This window comes from Microtus oregoni, unplaced genomic scaffold, assembly GCF_018167655.1.
Source record: "Microtus oregoni isolate MIOR12 unplaced genomic scaffold, Mior012 000052F_001, whole genome shotgun sequence".
In the NCBI taxonomy this organism is placed as follows: domain Eukaryota; kingdom Metazoa; phylum Chordata; class Mammalia; order Rodentia; family Cricetidae; genus Microtus; species Microtus oregoni.
The window spans coordinates 48,138-71,407 of NW_024543813.1; the positions used below are offsets into that span (position 1 = coordinate 48,138).

A 23,270-nucleotide genomic window follows, 5' to 3' on the forward strand; every position below is an offset into this window, starting at 1 on the left:
TGAGCCACCATGTGGTTGCTGGGAATTGAACTCAGGACCTTTGGAAGAGCAGGCAATGCTCTTAACCTCTGAGCCATCTCTCCAGCCTAAATCCATTTTTAAGTGTGGCCCTAGGATAACATTGCAGATGCATCATGTAGTTGTATACAATTATGTAAGTTGTAGGCTCTACAATGAGATTAAATTGTCTTGGAGACGTTAGGAAAAGATGTCTGTCAAGAATGATACATAATGGGGCCGCAGATACATAGCGAGTTTTAGGCCAGCCTATTCTACATGAGACCCTGCCTCAAAAAAGAGTTATTTTGTATATGGAACTTATGGAATGATATAAGACTACGGATTGTCTAATGTTCATTATACATAGTTGAATCAATCCCAGATCCACACAGACAGCTCTTCTCAGTCTGAGTAGCTGTTGGACCTTGGGTGAATTGATCTATAGGCTTCAATGCCCTTTTCTAGAACTTGGAAGTAAAATGACCTTCTTTGGAGAGTGATGGGTGAGTATTTCTCTAGATGTATCCATAGTGCTTAGTATAGCCCCTGAATATTATTATGTACTCAACGGAAAAGCAGTTGCCAGCATTCTTGTTAATTCTAGAGCTTAGATTCGTGACTTTAATACTTAGTAAACTACCTTTGCTCTTCTGCCTTGTATGTGACAGCAAAGCAATGCTTAGAAAACGAACTCATGATTGAACCACAAGCGTGTGCAAGTGGTAGCCGAGGTCGGGAAGTTGCAGTAACCAGTAAAGGAGTTAGGCATGTGGCCCTCTGTGCTGTGTTGCCCTTGACACCTCCCCACGACAGACAGAGTGGACAGAGAGGGCAACCTGACTTTGAAGCCAGGGGCTTTATTTGTTTTGAATACTTTTTTCCAATGTGATTTAAACGGATGGCCCAGAACCTGCCATTTTTAAGCCCCCAGTTCAGTAGTGGTTCTGGTTTCCTTCCCATTACGGTGATAAAACACGCTGAGCAAAAGCATATTTGAGGAAGAAAAGGTTTGTTCGGCTTAAAGTTCCAGGTCATAGTCCGTCTTTAAGGGAGGCCAGGACAGAAACCGGAAGAAAACCCCACGGAGGAATGTTGCTTGCTCCCTTCCTCCCCAGCTCACCCTCAGCTAGTTTAGATAGCTCAGGCCCACCTGCCTAGGGAGGATACTGACCACAGTGGGCGGGGCCTCCTCCATCAATTGGTAATCAAGACAGTCTTTCACAAGCATGCCCAGACAATCTGATATGGGAAAGTCCTCAGCTGAGGCTTTCAGCTCATTCTAGTTCGGTGGTTCTCAATCTTCCTAATGCTGCGACCTTTAATACAGTTCTTCACGTTCTGGTGACCCCCAACCATAAAATTATTTTTATTGCTACTTCATAATGGTTATGAATAACAATGTAAATACCCATGTTTTCTGTTTGTCTTCAGTGAATCCCGCGAAAGGCTTCTTTGGCACCCCTAGGGGTTGTGATACACAGGTTGAGAACCACTGCTCTAGGCTGTGTCAAGTTGGCAATTAAACCTAACTAGGACGGTGGTATTTTCATATGTAAGATTGAATGTCTGGCGCATTTAAAAAAAGCAACTCTGTTTTAATTGTGGGTTTCCCAATAGCTAGGAAGGCCAGTCACTGCCTCATCTGGGCTTCAGTTTGCCTTATTTTGCTTCGGGAAACATTATGTCGCTACCATGTTTCAGTCACTGTGCTATGGGAGTCAGTAGTTGACAGAATGGAAGTGAAGTCATGAGAGTCCCTTCTGCTATTCACTTTAGGTACAGCCAGAGCGCTTAGGTGAGGAACAACTTGAATTAAGATAGAAATGGATTAGCTTTCATTCGGCTGGTGTTTACTTTATGCTGGGTGCTGTATGTGCTTCTGTTTTATGTCTGTGCACTCTAGAAGGCGATCTATATCCTGAGTGGAATGGTGTAGTTGACTTTCATTTTATATCCAGAAATGCTTGCACTTCTGATGCTTAATGCCAGTTGTAGTTAATCGTTATCAGTGTGAGGTTTTTATTTTGTTTGTTTGTGTGTGTGTCCTATTTTACTGAATGCAGAAAAATGACATGACATCATGTTTTATGGCGATTTATTTTCCCTGCCAAATGTAATCTTTAATGATGTTTTTCTTTGCTCCCCCCCCCCCCCCCCCCAATGCTCTAAGAGCAGAGATCATCCAGTCCTGACTTTTCTCCCCTCTTTCCAATCAGGAGCTGTTAGCCAAGGCCCGGCTTGTGATACTACATGGCCACAAGCTTGCCTCAAATCACCACTATGCACTTGATTTAATCTGCCAGAGATGCAATGAGCTTCGCTACCTTTCTGATATTTTGGTTAATGAGATCAGAGCAAAGCGGGTACAGCTGAGCAGGACTTTCAAAATGCACAAGCTCCTGCAGCAGGTAATAGCATGGAAAATGACTCATTTCCGAGAAAGATCATTTTTTTCTTCTTGGGTTCTCTAATTTTCACATTCTTGCCCTTATGCCTTACTCTACACCTTTCCTATTCCCATATACTTGGCCATACATTTTATTGTATATTTTCTTCAAAGGTTAAGGGGTCAGGGGCCATAGCTTTGGATTTAGATTTGCCAGAGGTCTTAAGGATGGAGCCTGCTTATAGATTTCAGTCTATCTCCCTATGTACTATTTGTGGCAGATTCCATGGAGTACTAATTTTGTCTTGTTCTCAATGTGGAGACCATGGCAGTGATGGCTTCCTTTCTATTTTAAGTCTATCTCCGAAACTTGGTGCTATTCTGCAGTTAGAGTACTTAAAAGCCTAGGGGACGTTTTGCAGAAGCCTGAAATTCCTTCCACATTTCATAGTTCGGCACTAAAAATTAACTGGTGACTGAAAAGTTCTTCTGCCATACCTGTGGGTCAGAACTCTTTTGTGATTAAGCAGTGAATGAAAAGACCTGGTCATGGCAATGCAGAATGTAAACAGCAGTCCCATTTGTCAGCATCGCATCTGCACTAAGCGTGCTAATCTGCACATCTCTTCTGGTTCAGAAAAACCCCACCCTTTATTCTTGTTCTTGGCAATCATTAAGCATTGCTATTACACTTCATATTTTACTAGGAGTTTCATATTTCAGTTATTGATTTGTAGAAAATAACATGCAACTGAGAAAATGGTCAGACACCTGCTGCAGAAGAAATTACTAGTTACGAAATAAATGCAGTGCTTCTCAACCTTGGCTGTGCATCAGTAATCAGTGGAGTGCTTTAATAATATGAATGGCTGCCTAGCAGCCCAGCGCTATTGAATCAGAGCTTCTGGGGGCAACCCTAGATACCATTTATTAACAGCTCTGAAAGCCTTCCTTCCTTCCTTCCTTCCTTCCTTCCTTCCTTCCTTCCTTCCTTCCTTCCTTCCTTCCTTCCTTCCTTCCTTCCTTCCTTCCTTCCTTCCTTCCTTCCTTCCTTTCTTTCTCTTCCTCCTCCCCCTCCTTCTCTCTCTTTTCCCCTTCCTCCCCCTCTGTCTGTCTTTCTTTTCTTTCTAATGGCAACAGAGTGTCACTATGTAGCTCTGGCTGGCTAGGAACTCACTCTATAGACCAAGCTGGCTTCAAGCTCATAGAGATCCACCTGCGTCTGCCTTCTGAGCGTTGGGATTCAAATTGTGTGCCATCAAGGCTGGCTTCTGAAAGCAATTCTTATTGACAGATAAGCTCCAGCACACAGGTGGTTCAGTGAGTAAAGGCACTTGCTGACGGGCATTATAACCAGAGTCGAATCCAAGAATGCATCTGCTGGAAGGAGAGATCTGTCTCCCACCAAATTGTCCTCCAACTTCTACATGTGTGTTGTGGCCTGCGTGTGCTTTGCACAGCCATTTACATTCCCCTCCCCTCCACTAAGTTGTGATAATAAAAAAGATAGACAGCTTCTTTTTTTCAACATTTTAAATGATTTAATTATCTTTATTTTATGTGCATTGGAGTTTTCCCTGCATGTATATATGTGTAAGGGTGTTGGGTCCCTGGAACTGGTATTACAGACAGTTGTGAGGCACCATATGGGTGCTGGGAATTGAACTTGGGTCCTCTGGAAGAGCAGCCAGTGCTCTTAACCACTGAGCTGTCTCTCCAGCCCAAGACAGCTCTTTTACTGGCAAACCCACATCCCCTTTATCCATTCTTACATTTGCTGCTCTGATTTTCATGATTTTCCTCATCAGGCACGTCAGTGCTGTGATCAAGGAGAATGCCTCCTGGCTAATCAGGGAATGGATCAGTTTCAGACTAAAGAAGATGCTCAGAAAGCCCTTCAGGATGTGCAAAATTTCCTTCAAATGGCTGTGCCCTTCATCAATTATGATATTGAGAATTTGCAATATGAATTTGATGTGCACCTTTCTTCTGAATTAAAGGTGAGAAACATTTTATTCAAAGACACACAAACTAATTACCATGGGGTAAGGGTTTACTACCCCACAGCTGACTTTATATCAGTATCCTGATATAAAGTCAGCTGTGGGGATATATCCACAGTCCTCTCTCAAGAGGATTGAGGGATGATAGTAGTGCCACTGTCAAGTATCAAAGAATCCAAAGGCATGCGTGGGCTGTATATGTAAGACTAACTTTCACCACGAGCTCTGAGTCTATTATTGTATATCATTTGTTTGTTTGCTTGAGACAGGGTTTCATGTATAGCCTTGGTTGGCCTGGAACTCTGACCTCCTGAGTGCTGACTCTTATAGTCTGACTCTATTATTTTTAAGTTTTTCAAATGTGCTATGAGTTTTCAAGTACATTTTGTTCTATATCCTCAGAGGCCCTTAAGTGGAGTAGAGTGTTATGTCCAGTTTTATGATTGATACATTTTTCCCTCAGTTTGTTTATATTGGGACTTTGGTTTTATATTTACATAGAGAATACAGTAATTTGTTCTGTTTCTTTCCTAATTTTGTCCTAGTTATATTTTAAGTTCAAAATAAGTTGTTTCTGTGTTTGTGTTATATGTTTGCATTTGTATGTGTGCATGTACGTGTGAGCACATGACATACAGAGACCAGAGATTCACATGCTATGCCCCACTTTGTGTATGTGTTCTTTGGATTCTTGTGTAGAAATCTTTTTGCCCAATGAACCATCTCCCTAGTCCTTAAACAGCAATTAAAACAATTATTCTTCTAGACTATAATCTAAAGATATATCGCTTCGATACCTACATATTAATTTATTTGGTATGCAGTACCTCTACATGTTTGTGTGGTTGTGTACATGTGTGCATGTTCATTCTTGGGTGGTTGTGTACATGTGTGCATGTTCATGCTTGGGTGGTTGTGTACATGTGTGCATGTTCATGCTTGTGTGGTTGTGTACATGTGTGCATGTTCATGCTTGTGTGGATATGTACATGTATTCATCTAAATGCTTGTGGGTATGTATACCCATGTGCATCTACATGCTTGTGTGAGCATGCACACATGTGCACACTGGTGGGAGCCCAAAGTTGACCCTCAAGATGGTTTTTAGTCGCTCTCCTTATGCTGAGACATTCTCCAGTGAACTTGGAGCTCTTGCTGATTCAGTTAGCGTGGCTGGCCAGTGAGCTCCAGGGACACTCCTGTCTCTGCTATCCCAGCCTTGAGGTGATAGAAGTTCCTGCCTTGCCTGGATTTTATATGACTGCTCGGGTTCTGAACTCAGGTTTCCATGATTACGTAGCAGGCGCTTTACCGACTAAGCCATCTCCCCAGTCCTGGAATTCAAATTTGAAATTGTATCTGAAGAATTTAATAGTAGTCTTTATGACTTATTTCATTTTAGTTCATTTCATGTTTTTTGAGACAAGCCTGGCTATGCAGCCTTGGCTGACTTGGAACTAGCTATGTAAACTAGGCCAGCCTTGAGCTCACAGAGATTCACCTACCTCTGTCTCCTTAGTGCCTTAATTAAAAATGTACTTTACTATGCCTAGCAGTTCATATAATTTTACATTTTATTATATATATATGTGTGTGTGTGTGTGTGTGTGTGTGTGTTTAACTGCATGTGTGTATAGATGTATACAATGTACAATGCTTGGTGTATACAGAAGCTAGAAGAAGATGTTGGATAATTCAAAAACTAGAATTGCACATGGCTCTGAGTGGTCACGTGGGTGCTGGGACTTGAACCCAGATCCTCTTCAAGAGCAGCCAGTGTTCTTGACTGCTGACCCATGTTTCCAGCCCCAGCTTATAGAATTCTTATGTAATCCGTAGGCTCAAATGCAGACTGTACAACTCAAGCTTGAAAGTATTCGAAGTATATTTGAGAACCAACAGGCTGATTCCAAGAATTCAAAAGGTAGATCTGAAAGTCCAGTTCAGTTTGTCATACCTGCACCTGAAAATTTGATGAGGTCCAGAGCAATGTTTTTTTCACCTAAACATGGTAAAGTAGCTTGTTTTCACATTTTATTTCTTTTTTGGTCTTGCTATTGTTTCTTTTGATATAGTTCATATATCTACTAAATTCTTTTTCAATACTGATAAATTTAAAATCTTTTAGCCTCTTTGTGCATGTTTAAATGCTGTTGTACAAGACAGAGGTCAGAATGAGATTCCTTTATGTTCATAAGACATAGTAGTAACACTGAATTGCGTCAGATGATGAACACCTCAGCATGGAATATTGTAGCTTGAGAAATGAGTATGACAAGTTTTCAGCATCAGACTTCAATTTTTGTTTTCCTCGGCAGTTAGAGAAAAGGACATGAAACTTATATTTGCATACATGTAGTTATAAGCATAATACTTATTGGTACTCCAGTAAGCTATTATTATGTAATCTGTAGGCTCAAATGCAGACTGTACAACTCAAGCTTGAAAGTATTCCAAGTATAGTTGAGAACCAACAGGCTGATTCCAAGGACGCAAAAGATAGACCCGAAAGTCCAGTTCAGTTTGTGATACCTGCACCTTATGTGATCCTTGCATACGAGTGTTTTATATAATAGGTTGGTGCCGGTAAATGCCACTTGTGTTAGTAATTTCTTGTTACAGATTCCATTTTTATGTTTTACTCCTTGAAGTCTATTTTATTGTGTACTCTCCCATTCCTTTCCAAGTTCTATAGGAAAAATAATAATTCTTATAAAGGTGTTGAATTAGTGCGAAAATAAGAATTAATTCCCCAAGGGTTTCTTGGAGCTATCTCTGCAGCTTTTGGGGAGAGAGCAGTTTTGATCTTTTGCACAAGTTAGGTTAGTAGGAGAGGTGAACATATGGCTAAATTCACTCTCTTTGACCTAAATTGAATCAGTCATTTTACTAGTGTATGAAACTACGTTGAAATGCAGAGAAGCTTGAACCAGAGGTAATGAATAAATACAACTCATCTCCAGCATGGGTCAAATTACAAATGCAATGGAAGTTATATGGTTAGTAATTCCAAAATGCATACATATACTCAAAATAAGACTGTGTGAGCAATGGTGTAAATGAATAATGTTGACTATAGTAAAAAACATACCAAGATACTGGAAATATCAAAGGTAATGAAAAAAGTAAAAGAATAACAGTAGCACAATGAGCTGATGAAACACAATAGTTGATATTTCTAAGCACAAAGTAGATATCAGTTCGATTTCAGGATACTTTAGCTGTGTGACCTTGGGCGGCTACCCACTGTTAACTCAGTGTCTTTGTCTGTAAAGTAGGGACAAATACCTTCTGATTTCAGAGGTGATTATAATGAGAAAGTGAAACAGAATACAGAAAATGACAATTACTCAATAAATTGGATTCTCTCTTCCTCCTGATTAAATCTCCTTTCTTAGCAGACCCCCCCCCCCCCAAAGCTTAAGTCTTCCTGAAGCAGAGAACTTTGGTTCGTGACCAGGCTGTCCAAGACCCATTCATGTCATTAGTCATTCAAAGAAAATTTTGTTTTGTATTATTTCATTTTTCTTTCTTTCTCATATTCTTATTTAATGGCATTACACTTTCTTTCTGCAGTGGGAGTTGGATATTCTTTCTTTCAAGCATGTAAACTTTTTTCAAAAGGTACCCATCTTTATTATATTACTTATCATCAATAGAGTTTATGAGTTTGTACACATGAAAAACCAGTTTGGCACATAAAAACAGCAGCAGTTCATTCATGAATTCTACCTTCAAATAACTTTATCTATTTTTTCATACCAACTATCCATTATTCTCTTTTGACATTGAATTTTCCTTAAAAAATGACTATGTAAAGAATAAAATATGCTTCTAAAGTCAATTTTCTTTCATAAAACTACCACTTAACCAAAAGAGAGAGGAGGCAGGAGAGATGGCTCAGTGGTTAAGAGTACTCCCTGCTCCTCCAGAGAACCCCGGTTCACTTCCCAGCATCCACATGGCAGCTCACAACAACCTGTAATTCCAGGGGATCTAATGCCCTCTTTTGGCCTCTGTGGGTACCAATAGACTCACTCACATAGATATAATTCAAAGTAAATAAAAATACATCTTAAAAAGAGTTTAGTGAAATTAATGTGAATCAGGGTTTTCTTCACTTTAAAGACTCACACCACTCATATCCAGATATTTGTTGGGAATAGCTTGGATTTGCTTCAGCTTAAGACTACTTGGTGTATTTATGAGGGAGAAGACACCTTAATGAATAAATGGCTGGGAGAGGCGATTTTTCCCATCATCCTTCATGGTTTGTAAATGAAACCAAATCACCATTTATGCTGTGAATCTTCTGAACATTTACCCTATTGATTATCTGTGGGTAATGCAGGATATAATAACATATTTCAGACAAGTTTTCAAAACTTGGAATTGGTAAACCAAGTAATTGACCAAATCAAAGTGTGTGCTAATTTTTTCATGAAAATGAGTCAAACTGGTTTTTTATTCTGTTTTTGCTTCCCCCCCTTTTCATCAAACTGAATCTTCCACCTGGCATCGTGCCTGGAAACGAGCAGGATGGCATAAGATGTTTGATGAATTCGCATTGAGAACGGAGGGAAGTTGTGGAAGGGCAGTGCCATTGAGGAATAAAGTGGAAGCTATGCTTGGGCTCCAAAAGCTCTGTTTATAGTCTAGGTTTGTCACCTATGCTTCAGACTGGTATTTGTCATATGGAATTTCCCATAGGAAACAGTCTCACCATTCCTACAAGAACATATCTCTTCTGTAAATCTTTTCTTCCTCATCTTGTTGATAGGTACTATGATGGCCCCATTTGTCCTAATTTAGTTCTTCCTGCTCACTCCTATACCATTGTTTTTGTCACTAAATATGCCCTTTATGCGTCTATTTATTCCCACCATTACTTCCTTTATTGACACTTTCTGAGTCTAAGGTAGCATCACCCATGGCCTTGGCAATAGTCTTTTTGGCTCCCATTGCCACACTTTCCTTGTTTCCTTTTCTTTTACCTTGTGGAATTTGCATAGATTGCTGATTCTCTGGACTGCTTTTGCCTGATTGCTCCATTGCCTCGTTGCTAGTTCCTATCTCTAGGCTGCCTCCTCTAGACATGCTTTTCTCTATTCTGTGCTGGTCCCCTGTAGCTTGGCTCAAGCAGGCGTCCATCTCATGTAACAACAAGCTTCCTTATTTCTTCTCAGCTGCAGCCAACTTCTCTGTTTCCTGTTGCACTTGCTAGACAGGACACTCTCTGCAAGGACAGGATCTGTGTGCAAGTCACCTTTGCATATCCCCAAACACAGAAAGTAGCTTGTCACATCACACAGGTGCTTAGCCATTTCGTATGTCTCTACATTGTTAAAAGAATGAGTATAGTTACCTCGCTTTTGAGAAAAAGGTGTGTTATGGAGGTATACACACATACCCTTTTCTACCTCTGTGTGTTTGCAAACAACCCATAATTTACCTTTAGGAATAAATTTGGATCTTTGTATGTTAGATATCTTTAAAGTGAGGCACATCAGTACTTATCAAGAAATGATTTTATATGGTAACTCACACTAAGTCTAATATGTAGTTATATATAGCTTGCATATGTCAATACTTTTTAATGAATGGCAGTGAAGTACACATTTTATAGACTATGAAAGACCATCCACTTCCTCAATGTGTCTGCCATTAGCTTTTGCCAAGGAGAGGAGGATAAAGGGTATATATCTTCCATGCTGAGGCCAGTACTCAGGTAACAGCTTTCAGGATTTGGAACTTTATATATTCTTTGATTTGTCCATGCCCTTTACTTGCTTGTTTCTGTGAAAACATCTTTTGTCAGTGCTGGGAACTGAACACATGCTAGGCAAGTGCTCTGTCATTGAGCTATATTCCCAGTTCACCCTACACCCTGTTTTTTTCCCAGTGCTGGAAATTTACTGTTTAAAAATAAAGAGTAAAACTTTGCATTTTGGTGAAGGGGTTTTTATGAGCATTTTATCAATTATTTTGGAAATCCTTTATGTAGTATTTAGAAACATGTATGGGTTTAAATACCACCTTTACTTCCTGAACAAGGTATTAGTCTTAGTGCTACCTGTAAGATGAGATAGATACTGTTCTCCATCGCTTAGTGTAGACTTGAGAATGAAAAAAGAAAACAAACCATTGGGCTTAGTTCGGGGCCTGCTTGGGGTAAGTGCCAAATAAATGCTGAATGCTATATTTACTAGGTTCAACTTGGATTTTTTGTTATTAATTTTTAAGTTAATATATAAAGCAATGAATTTCATTATGGCTTTTCATACATAATTTATTTGCATTTGTGTGTGTGTGTGTAACGGTAAACATATGGAGGTCAGAGGACAGTTTACTGGGGTTGCTGCTCACCTGCTATCATATGGGTCTTGGGGAGCAAACTTAGCTCATTAGGGTTAGCAGTAACACTTTTACTTGATCAACTATCTTGCCAGCCCCATAATTTGTTCTTTTCACTACCCTCCCCAAGTACCCTTCCCTGGTCTTCCCTGGTCTCATACATGTAGGGCTATGTATGATTCAAAGAAGTCTTTGATCCAGTTAGCAAGTGAAGTACAATCTGATGGAATGTTTGTGTGGCAGAATGCATACTAAGTATAAACATAATTGCATAATTGGGACTACTTAACACCCCTTTCTTTTGGCAAGTAGGTGATTGTGTGGTTAATGAGGAAATGGGTAGTATATAGCAAAATGATATTCCATAAAAAGTTGGATTTATATAGACATCTAACCAATTGCTGTCTTCTGTAGAGTGATTTAAAATACTAACAAATATATTGAAGCATTCGCTTTCTTTTCAATGAACACACACCATGTTGTCACTAAAACTGTTGACTTTAATTCTGGTCTAACGTTATTTTACATTTCCCTACTAGTAAAGAAGTCTTGGAGACAGACTCAAGCTCAGAGCAACATGCAATTAAGTAAAGTAAGTACAATTAATTAATGAATTCAAAGTTGGCTGTGCTGCTATAATTGCGGAATTAGTATGGGGATTTTAGGCATGTTTTCCATTCATTACACAGACCTTGTACATTTGAAAACCTACACGTACAAGAAAAATCTGCTGCCTTGTGTTTAATTGAAGTATTGGCATAGTCCCAGTGTGTGAGCAGTATTTCTTAAAGTCCTGGTTCAAGTTCAGAATCATCTCTGCAGAGCTCTGTGTATCAGTTCCAGTTCTTGTTCATACTGCCCACCTCCACCCTCCTAAGCAATGCTTTATCTTTCTACAGATAGTGGTTTCTTTCATGAATGAGTGTGGCACTGTAAGTATGAAGGATAGAGTCCAGTTTATCATGGACAGTGCAGAGACTGACTCAGGATGCAGGAAACACATCTATTTGTTTCCTTTTAATTTTTCTCTTTCTCTTCTCCCTCCCTCCCTCCCTCCCTCCCTCCCTCCCTCCCTCCCTCCCTCCCTCCCTCCCTCTTTTCCTCCCTCCCTCCCTTATTTTGAACTGTCCTGGAGCTCAACATGTAGACTAGGCTGGCTTCAAACTCATAGAGATCTACCTGCTCTGCTTTCAGAGTGCTGAGGTTAAAGACATGCACCGCTATGCCCAGCTTCTATTGGTTTCTTGATGTGCACAGTACTTGACTCATTTCAGTTTTCACACGCTTAGCTACCTGTGGTCAATGGTGGTTCAAAATATTAACTGGAAAATTCTAGAGAAAAAAAGATATAGAATTATATAATTTTTATTATAAGATATTTTATTATGCATTATTATTTTTAATCTTACTGTGCTTAATTTAAAAATTACATTTCTTTATCATGCATATGTATCTATGGAAAAGTGCAGTACATAGAGGATTCAGTACCGTCCACAGTTTCAGGCATCCTTGAGGGTCTTGGCATGTATCCTTGGGGAATAAGTTTTAAAAAAATACAGTGTTTTCTATCAGTTTACCTTCAAGGTTAGGATTGAAGTTAATTTGGTATTAGATATATTTGAGAAAGTACTGTACCTACATAGACATGATTGAACTTTTTTTTCATTATTTCAGATTGAAGTCGTTAAGGATAGCCAAGAGAAGAGGAATTCTGATCACTCTCCCAGATTGGACAATAACTTGGATATTTTAAAGAAGTATTATTTCTTTTTTTACCTACATTCATATGTACACCTCTTTACAGGAGACTCTGGTTCGGTGTCCAAGGCTCATGTGTTTAGAATTATGTTTTCAAAATAGGGTCCTAATGAGGACATTAATAGAGTACTAGCAAGGTGTCACACATCTTGGATTTAGGTTTGAGGAGCTGATGATTTTTATTTGGTAGTACTGGGGATTGTAAGGCAAGTGCTCTGCCCTAAACTACATCCTAGTCCGCTTTTAGGACTTTTGTATCTTTCATCTCCAGATTGAAAAGGAAAATGAAAGAGTTTGATTTGTTTTTGTTTTTACCAGTTCAGATCATGTGTTTATTTATTTTTCATTAATTCATCTATCCATCCATCCATCCATCTATCTATCTATCTATCTATCTATCTATCTATCTATCTATCTATCTATCTATCTATCTATCTATCTATCTATCTATCTATCTATCTATCTATCTAATTTGTATTTTATGTGTATGAATGTTTGGTCTACATATTTGTGTACCATGTGTGTGCTTGGTGACCAGGGAGGCAGAAGAGGGAGTCAGAGCTCCTGGACCTGCAGTTACAAATGGTTATAAGCCTCTATGTGGATCCTGGGAACCATACCTGTGTCCTCTGCTAGAGCAGCATGCATTCTTTCCAAAGCCTGTGTTTCCTAGTATTATTGAAATATAATTGGGAAAAAGTGTATACATTTAGGATATACAATATGAGATATCTATATCTATATAACGTATGTCTGTATGTGTGTATGTGGGGGATAAGATGATTACTATAGCAAGTTAGTTAACACTGATTGTTGCTTTTTAGGGTAAAACATAGTGTGTAAATTCTACTTTTTAAGTGTATTTCTTCTGTATAAGATACCTCATTGATGATAGTAGCCATGCTGTACATTAGATTCCCAGAATGATTGCACTAATAAATGAAATGTTGTACCCTTGGGATTGGGATGTACCATCTGTTCTAGTTTGGTTTCTGTTGCAGTGATAAAGATCAAAAGCAATTTGGGGAGGAAATGGTTTATTTGGTTTATATTTCTAGATCACTGTTCACTATGAGACGAAGTCAGGGCAGGCTTCTTGACATAGGAACTAAAGCAGAGGCCATGGAGGGATGCTGCTTACTGGCTTGCTCCCCATAGCTTGCTAAGTTTTTGTATGTATGTATGTATGTATGTATGTATGTATGTATGTATTTATTAGACAGTCCAGGACTACCTGCCCAGGGGTAGCACCACCCAGCCTGGGCTGAGTCCTCATACATCAATTGAAAGAATGCCCCCACTGACTTATGTACACAAGTCAGACTGCGCAATTATTCAGTTTTTGTTTGCTTTTCTTAGGCTATTGTCGTTTTGTGACAAGTTGACAGTTAAAGCCATGACAGTTTCTTTCAGTTTAAAATAAATGAAAATCAATGAAGTGGTTTGTGAAAAGCCATACAGGATTCTAGATACTACCTCATAGATATTAGCAACGCCCCTTTACATGCTTTTATATTCTTATGTTAATATTCTAAACTTGAAAATATTTACCTCTAAGTTTCATATCATGATCTGGGCCTAGAGGTGCATTCCTTTAATCCCAGACCTTGGGGGTGGAGGAAGAGGCAGGTGAATCTTTCAAGTTTGAAGCTAGCCTGGTCTACATAATTCAAGGACAGCCAGAGGTACATGGTGGAACCTGCCTCAGAAAACCAAAGGGAATAAAGTTTCATATCTTGGTGTTGGAAATAGCCAGCAGGTTGCAGCAAATTGCATGGAGATATATATGTATCCCAAGATTATTAAAGATAATTGAAAGAGACTCATTATAAAACTACAGGGTCTAAATTCTTTAAAGTATAAGAAAGAAAAGAAGAAATATACAAAGGTAGAGGTTAAGTAGGTGGCTTATATTACAGAGGGGAGTAAAATTTAAATATGCCAGTTGAAAATAAAATGTATTTTATTTGATAGAGATGGCAGGCAGTAGTGCTGTAGAGTCTTAAGTTTTCCTCCTATCCAATGTGAGGAAAAGGGTAATGATTTTACCATGTGTCTAGGAATTGGGGATAGCGTGGAACGTACTCGGCATGTATTGGTTTTTAAAAAGGAAATTAAGCTGTCTAGAAAGATCAAAACTTGCCTTTCATTCCCAAATAGGTTTTGTGAGATTTTAGTGTTGTTGGTTGTTTTTATTATTTGTTTTTTTGAGGGGCCCGCTAACCAGTTCCCAAATAAATCACATATAGAGGCTTATTTTTACTTACAAAAGCCGGCCTTAGCTTGGCTTGTTTCTTGCCATCTATTCTTAACTTTAAATTAGCTCATCTTTTCTCTTTCTCTATTTCTGCCTATCTTTCTTTTTATTCCACGTCTGGCTGTGTGGCTGGCCCATGATGTTGTCTTGTTCCTTGATCTCCTTTCTTCCCAGATTTTTCCTCCTATTTATTCTTTCGGCCTGGCAGCCCTGTCTATCCTTTCTCCTGCCTTGCTATTGGCCATTCAGCTCTTCATTAGACCAATCAGGTGTTTTAGACAGGCAAAGTAACATAACTTCGCAGAGTTAAACAAATGCAATATAAAAGAATGCAACATACCTTTGCATCATTAAACAAATGTTCCACAGCAAAAATGAATGTAATACATCTTAAAATAAAATAATACTCCACAACATTTTAATAAATTTATTCTTAATCTAAGTGAATTAGAAATCACTTTTGTGTTAGCACATAGCCTTAAACATGTTTCTTCCTTGAACCCCCCCCCCCCCCCCCCCATGAGACAGAGTCTTGGTATGTAGCCCTGGCAAGCCTAGAATGAATGTTAACTTTGAACTCAGAGATTCTTCTGCCTCTGCCTCTGCTTCTTGAGTGCTGGCATTAAAAGTGTGTGCCACCACACCCAGACTTCTTTCTTTTAAATCTGTTTAAGAGCCTTCTGGGTGGTACTGATTCCAAAACCCATAAAATAAGCTACATATTTTGATGCTGGAACAAAATCCTCAGGTAGTTCCACAAGATTAGCTTATTTTCCCTTAGATTATGTCTAAAGATAATAGCTGAACCATTGTACCGTGATTTGTGAGTAGGACATTAACTGGTAATTATGTTCTGTTCGTTGTAGCCATGTCCTGAATGAGCTGATACAGACAGAAAAGGCATATGTTGGAGAACTGTTTACTGTTTTGTTGGTAAGTGTAGCAAATTGTCGTCCCCCCGCCGCATTTTCTTGACTTGTCCCTGGCTACTTCCATTAGAAAGTATTCTAAGCAGTCTTGTGTTTCTCTCTCCGTCATTGGTAGCAGTGTATGTTTGCTGTTATTTGAGAATACATGTTGTTTTAATGACGGCATTTATATTCCTTCTCAGTAGTGGGGATACGTGATTTAGAATTTCTTATAGAAAAGAGAAGCTGTTCTCTTAGGGACATGGGGCATTGTTATAATTATTCCCAGGCTGCTACTTAGAGGTTGAGATGGAAAAAACTGAGGGTGGGATAAAAATACTCATTTGACACAAATGCCATGATACTAATTTGGTCTGAACAGAAATCTAAGCACTTACTTTCAATTTACGGAGACCTTTATATTCTGTACTATAATTTTTCATAGTTGGTTTCTGTTTGGTTTCCAACACTACAATAAAAGCCTTGAAGGCCAAAGTACTACCTTTTTATTCTAACCATGTAGTCGAAGCTTTGATTTTCTTATCCTGCATACTAAAAGAAAAAAAATGCCACAGATAATTCTGGTAACTAAGGGATTTAAATGTTAAAATTCAAACAGCTGTACCCACAAGTCTTTTATTCACTTTGATGTACTGATATCATCAGTGACTCAACAAAACTTTAATATAAATACTTAAAATGCAAAAATTATTTATTTTTAATAGGGCTACAGATCTGAGATGGACAATCCACAGATGTTTGATCTTATTCCACCTCTACTGAGAAATAAAAAGGATGTTCTCTTTGGAAATATGGCAGAAATATATGAATTCCATAACAAGTACGTAATTGCTAAACTGAAGTTTTTGGTGATTTTGTTTTTTCAAAAAGAGTTACTGCTAGGTGTCATTGGTACACATCTTTAATCCCAGCATTAGTGAGGCAGAAATAGATGGGTCTCTCTGTGAATTCGAGGCCAACCTGATCTATGTAGTGAGTTCCAGGACATCCAGGGCTACATAAGGAGACCCAGTTTCAAAAGATGGAAAATAAAAGAGCTACTTACTGTTTTATTATATGTCAAAAATAACTTTTTTCTCTGCAAATTTCACAGCATTTTTATGAGCAGCCTGGAAGATTGCTCTAATGCTCCAGAAAGAGTTGGACCTTGTTTCCTGGAAAGGGTTAGTCTGATTATTTGTTTTGAAATTATGTAAATTTTGGCAACCCAAAAGTACCTCTTGTATAAATCAGGCTTAAAGATAAGATATCCCCTTTCCTTTAATGTCTTTATGTTTTTGGAGAAGACACAACAATTTTAGCAAGTTCTTAATGTAAAACTATTTTATTTGAAGAAAATGATGTGCAGGGCGATCAAGGTACACTTTTATTCTATGGTATTAAATGTTTCAATTACTCAGGTAGTAGCAATGGTAATCTCAGGAATCCAGTGACCACCCTAGCTAGGAAGATGTGAAAGATGGGAGCATATTAATTGAATAACTATGAACTTGGTTAAAGTTAGAATAAAAGATGCAATTTTAAAAAATAAAACTTAAATGATAGAGAGTCTCATTATGTAACCATAGAATTTAAAAAATCTTTATCTAGTTATCTAGTTTTTCTTCTTCCTGAAAAATCAAACCTCTTCTGATTGGGAATCACTTAGATTAAAGAGATTGTTGAAAATTTAGAATAACTGTCTTACCTTGGAAATTGTTGAAGAGAATAAGCCTGAGAAAAAATGAGAAATGAGAACAGGACTAAGAAAGAAGGTATGATACTACCTTTTCTCAACGTGTTCTAAACATAAAAATGTCTGAACTACGGATAAATTCATCATCGTTTTTAAACAGCCATTGGTCCAACATCCTTAGTTTTTTTTTTTTTTTTTTTTCAACATCCTTAGTTCTTAACACTGCTACTTTGAAAGACGTGACGGTGCTTGCACTTAGGAGGTAGAGTCAAGAGAATTTTGAGTCTCAGGCCATCCTGGAGTACTTAGTGAGAGCCCATCCTTAAAAATACCGAACACTATGCTACTTACAGGACATTTTATATTTACTGTGTACCTTTACATATATATGTAAATTATTTCCCAACCTGATGAGGTCTCATATCCTATATGTCTTTGTCCCTGTCAAAGTTGGCAGAGTTCTTGTCTAGTAGTAGTAGTGGTGGTTTAATAAATGTTTCTTGATGATATGTCAATTCAATAGCCATCTATTTAATATTTACTGTCTACCAAGCACTATGCTGGGCGATATGGATACCAAGCTAAAGAGCATTTCGGTAGAGAAATAGAAACCCTAATGCATGTACAGAATGAGTTATCCTCCATTAGAGATATACAAAGGGTCCTATGGCACACCAAAGAAGGACATTGTTCATAGCCTGAGGATATAAACAGAGGCTGTATAGAAGAAACTCATGAGATGAAAGTGTGAGTAGGAGACGGATGAAGATTAGGGAAAATGATTCAAGGGAGAACAAACTGTGCAACCATGTGCTTAGATGTGATGATGTCCCAGTGATGAATTATGAACTACTTGTAACTTGGAAGTTAGCTGCAAGCTCTTTATTTAGACAGCCAGCAGACTAGTAGCACAGAAAACTCATTTTTGGGCCCTTATTAGATCATGGTAATAAATAGTTCAAAAAGATAAGACTTTTCTTACTCTGGCAAATCTGGTAGGCAGGAGTTCTGAAATTGCTTGTAGAATTATATATCCTGTTGTCCGTGGAACACAAAGCAGGCCATTTTATGTCACATTCACTACAATGGTTGGCTACCCACTCTGTTGTTCAGCTTTTTTGAAATAAAAATTCATATTTATAAATTAGTAATATATTTGCTTTTGTTTTTTATTACAGAAAGATGATTTTCAGATGTATGCCAAGTACTGTCAGAATAAACCCAGGTCAGAGTTAATTTGGAGAAAGTATTCAGAATGTGCCTTTTTCCAGGTATTAATCATTTAAGTATTGAACATATTCTTTTTGAAATATATTGGAATATTTCTCATTAACAGTTTCATTTTCTGCTTTGACTAAATTATATATGTATATATATATATATGTTATATATAAAACAGCAACTCTGCTCTCAAGCAAAGTACATACGTACATTTATACATATAAATATATTTTGGTGTTCCCCAGAGGCAACCACTTTTAGCTTCTTCTGGTATTTGCCTCCCTATCTCTAAATAACATGCTTGTCTTTCTCCTTTCTGCTTTAGAAAATGAAGATTTAGGTCTCTTTCACTGTTTTTTGTCCCACGACCATATCCGCATGAAATTCTTTTTCTCCAAAGCTTCCAGTATATTTTTGTTAGATCAATTGGCTATATTTAACTCAATTATTAAGACTGGAATTTCTTTGGGCAGATGACTCATATAGTAAAATATGGTTGCTTTTCCTTCTCTCTCTTGTGTGTATGTGTGTGTGTGTGTGTGTGTTTTACCATTTTCTTTTCTCATTTAATTTTCTATATGCTTTGCTTTCTTCCTACTCCAACCTCTTTCAATTTTAGGAATCATAGAGATTTGTCCTCCTCATATTTTCATACACTATCTTTAAATTTTTTTTAAATATTTATTTTTTGATTTGTTATGTATACAATAGTCTATCTGTGTATATGCCTGCAGGCCAGAAGAGGGCACCAGACCTTATTACAGATGGTTGTGAGCCACCATGTGGTTGCTAGGAATTGAACTCAGGACCTTTGGAAGAGCAGGCAATGCTCTTAACCACTGAGCCATCTCTCTAGCCCCACTATCTTTAAATTTTATCTTAAAGAAATACCTTCTAGAGATTTCTGACCTGCTTTCATCTCAGAATCTTGGTGCATATCAGTTGGAGGTACTTCTTACTGGTCTCTTGAGTAGCCTGACCTACTGTCTACATGCCAATTCTTTTTATAAAAAGATTTATTTAATTTTATGTGTATGCATGTGTTGCCTGTATTTTTGCATGGGCGCCATTTATAGGTGGAAGTTTTTGTTTCTCAGCTGTTCAGTCCCAAAGAAACACAGAGAGACTTGTATTAATTATAAGCTATTTGGCCTTTTAGCTCAAGCTCATTACTAACTAGATTTCACAACTTAAATTGACCATTAATTTTTTTGTATGTTTAGCCACGTGGCTTGGTACCCTTTCTCAGTAAGGCATTCTCATCTTGCTTGCTCTGTGTCTGGTGACTGACTCTCTGATTTTCCTCTTCCCAGAATTTTCCTAGTCTGGTTGCCCTGCCTAGATGTCATGCCTGGCTACTGGCATTTTATTAAACCAATATGAGTGACAAATCTTTACGGTGTACAAAAGAATTATCCCTCAGTAGTACCTGATACCTATGGGAGTCAGAATAAGCTAAGGGATCCCTTGGAACTGGTGTTTGGATGGTTGGAGGCACTTCACGGATTCTGGGAATAGAACCTGTGTCCTATGCAAAATCAACAAGTGATATAAACTGCTGAGTCATCTCTCTAGCCTCATGTAATTTTCATTGTTTTACCCCCTATTTGGTAGAATAAATCTAATAGTTTATTTAGAAAGTATACATGTTAGGTAATATATTTGCATGTTTTTGAGAACTTGTACGAACAAGTGTATTTATTGTTCCTTAATGCTTTATAGGATTCTAAGAAAGGATTATTCTCAGAAATTTGAAGATGCTTTTCTGACTTCTAGAAAAATAATGACTCCACTTTGTTACTTTTCAAAAGACACAGTTCTCTTTCTCAGAATGATATGGAACTAATACTTAGAATTTCTTTATTGGCATTATTTTCTTAATTATCTTGGTATTTGGGGCATAATTTCTTTTTATTTTTGTGGTAAACGTGTGGAATCTAGGGCCTTTTATGTACTAGGCAAGATTCTAAAACTGAGCTGTCCCCTGTCCCTTGCTGATCTCTCTGAAACTGGAATCTCCAGTCTAAATTAACTCATTTTTTCCTTCCACATAATTTTCCTTATTTTCTTTCCTTGAACTATTGTACTGATATTGGAGTCCTGGCCTATTTCTATAATTATCCTTTCTCTGTTTCCCAAGATTTTTGTCTTTCTGCTTTGTATTCTGGAAATTATCTGCTACTCTTTCTGAGAGGTTTATTTCTGTTATCATATTTTTAAATTTTACTGGCACATACTCTTTGTACAAGGTCATGGATTTTATCACATTGATTTAAGTATATCATGTGTATTGACGATAGTTACCTCCATTCCTTTTTTTCCTACAAATGACATAATTTCATTCTTCATTATTACTCAACAAGACTGTACTCAACACCACCATATTGTCCATTCCCCTGTTGAAGACAATGCAGGTTGGTTGCCTATCTTGCCTGCTGCAAATAGTGTTGCAGACATAGATGTGCAAGCATCTCTCTAGTATGTATCCAGTCTTTCTCTGTCCCAACTGCAAGCTCCAAAATAACCACATGGAAACTTCTTATTAATTATGAAAGCTCATTCAATAGCTTAGACTTGTTTCTAACTAGCTCTTATAACTTAAATTAGGCCATTTTTATTAATTTACTTTCTGCCCCATGACTTTATTACCTCATCTCTGTAGTGCCCATCCTGCTTGACCTGTGTCTGGCAGGCAACTTCACTCTTCTTACCACCATGCTCTCTGCCCTGAAAATTCTGCCTAACTATTGGCCATTTAATATATTATTAAACTAATTAGAGTAACACATCTTTATAGTTTACAAAAAGATTATTTCACAACATTCCCCCTTTTGTCTAAATATGAGTGGAAGGTTTTAACTTTAACATAGTAAAGTTATATGCAATAAGAAGAGTTATCAGGTATTATCAAAATAGAAGGAAAAGGTATTAACTTTAACTAATAAAACTATATGTAATAAGACTAATTAAGTAAGAATTATATTTACAATGTCCAGTCCATTTGTATTTGGAATATTTGGAGAAAATTCTCTATTATCTCTTATTTTAATGTATTTAAAGTTTTATACTTAAACAATTTTCTCTTATAACTTGTATTACCATCTTAAAACTATCTTTTCCGACCTCAAAAACATTTTTAGATAAACAAATTAAGCTTTTATGTTTCTCAACCTTATAAACTTTATATCTCTTATATAAGTTTTTTTTCTATAATTTTATTACAAGGAAAACTGTAAAACTATAACTATCTAGTCTTCAATCTCCATCAGAAACCCAAGAAAGATTAAAATATTACTTGAATAAACAGGAAGTACAGAGCAAACAACTTCCAATCCTATAGAAATTATACAAGCAGCTAGCTGGCTGGACAGTCACCCAAGATTTCTCTCCAACTTTGGAACATCCATCTTTGGCCTATAGACCCAGGAGATGTGACAGGCTTTTTTGTGAAGTAGGAATTTTGAAGGGCTGTCCTACCTTGTCTTGACAAAATTTGGCAGATATTTTCTTTTGTGTCCTGCTTGTTCAATCTGGATATTATACTGTCAGCAATTGAGGAAAGGGCAGCCCCGCCGCCCCTATTTACTGGATATTATACTGTCAGCAATTGAGGAAAGGGCCGTTTATTTGCCTAGTAGCTAAATTTTACCATATAGAAAGCTAACTACATATGAAGGTTCTTTGATTGGTGCTGCCAGGAGCAGATGTATCATATTGTAGTAATAAGGGCGGCGGGGCTGTGTCCCCAGCACCAGGCTGCCCCCACGGCTAGCTTTACCCAAAATAATTACACGGAAACTGTATTCTTTTAATCACTGCTTGGCCCATTTCGATCTAGCCTCTTCTAGGCTAATTCTCACATATTAATTTAGCCCATTTCTAATCATCTGTGTTGCGCCCCTAGGTGCGCTTACCGGGAAGATTCTGTGCGTCTGCCCAGGAGCCAGGAGCATGGCGTCTCTCTGAGGCGTCTGCTCCCGAGAGGAGAGCTGTCGAGTCTGAGCTCACTTCCTCTTCCTCCCAACGTTCTGTTCTGTTTACTCCTCCCACCTATCTTCTAACCAATAAAATGGGCCAAGGCAGTTCCTTTATTAGCCAATGACCTTCCTCCTTCATTTCCCCTTTTTCGGTTTAAACAAACAAACAAAAAAAGGCTTTAACTTTAACATAGCAAAATTACATATAACGAAACAGTTATCAAGTAAAAGTTACAATAATCTTTATCATAACTAAGGAAAACTATAACTATAACTAACTATTCTTAACTCCATCAAAGACTCCAGAAAGATACAATACTACCTAAGCAAACAAGAAAAAAGCAACTTTTAAAACTCTAGAAATGACAGAGACATCTCGCTGCCTGGACAGTCACCCAAAATTCCTCTGTACCATTGGGGTTAGTGAAGATCATTTCCCATTCTGTAGGCTGTCATTTTGTCTTCTTGACCATGTCCTTTATTTTACAGAAGCGTTTCAGTTTCAGGAAGTCCCATGTATTAATTGTTTCTCTCAGTGTCTGTGCTACTGGGGTTATTTTTAGGAAGAGGTCTCCTGTGCCAATGGGTTCAAGTGTACTTCCCACTTTTTCTTATCCTATCATTTCTGCATCCCATTTTTCTTTTCAGAATGAAATTCCTGAATCTAATTTTCTTTGCTTAGTATCCTCCCTGACCATAACCAATAATGA

At 37.8% G+C, this 23,270-nt stretch overlaps 1 protein-coding gene across 6 annotated transcripts in view; it reads left to right on the forward strand.

Moving 5' to 3' along the window:
* LOC121437356 (proto-oncogene DBL-like) overlaps nucleotides 1-23,270 on the forward strand; it is a 77,787-nt gene that overhangs the window by 22,040 nt on the left and 32,477 nt on the right. For 3 of the 6 annotated variants that reach the window (XM_041637227.1, XM_041637232.1, XM_041637231.1), the window contains 9 exons: nucleotides 2,217-2,408; nucleotides 4,195-4,386; nucleotides 6,229-6,400; nucleotides 11,283-11,335; nucleotides 12,418-12,500; nucleotides 15,625-15,691; nucleotides 16,392-16,507; nucleotides 16,781-16,850; nucleotides 18,541-18,633. In XM_041637227.1, coding sequence (XP_041493161.1) covers nucleotides 2,217-2,408; nucleotides 4,195-4,386; nucleotides 6,229-6,400; nucleotides 11,283-11,335; nucleotides 12,418-12,500; nucleotides 15,625-15,691; nucleotides 16,392-16,507; nucleotides 16,781-16,850; nucleotides 18,541-18,633 — 1,038 coding nt within the window. Of the gene's footprint in view, nucleotides 1-2,216; nucleotides 2,409-4,194; nucleotides 4,387-6,228; nucleotides 6,401-7,965; nucleotides 8,014-11,282; nucleotides 11,336-12,417; nucleotides 12,501-15,624; nucleotides 15,692-16,391; nucleotides 16,508-16,780; nucleotides 16,851-18,540; nucleotides 18,634-23,270 lie in introns of all 6 variants that reach the window. The other 3 variants (XM_041637233.1, XM_041637228.1, XM_041637230.1) reach the window with 3 other exon arrangements.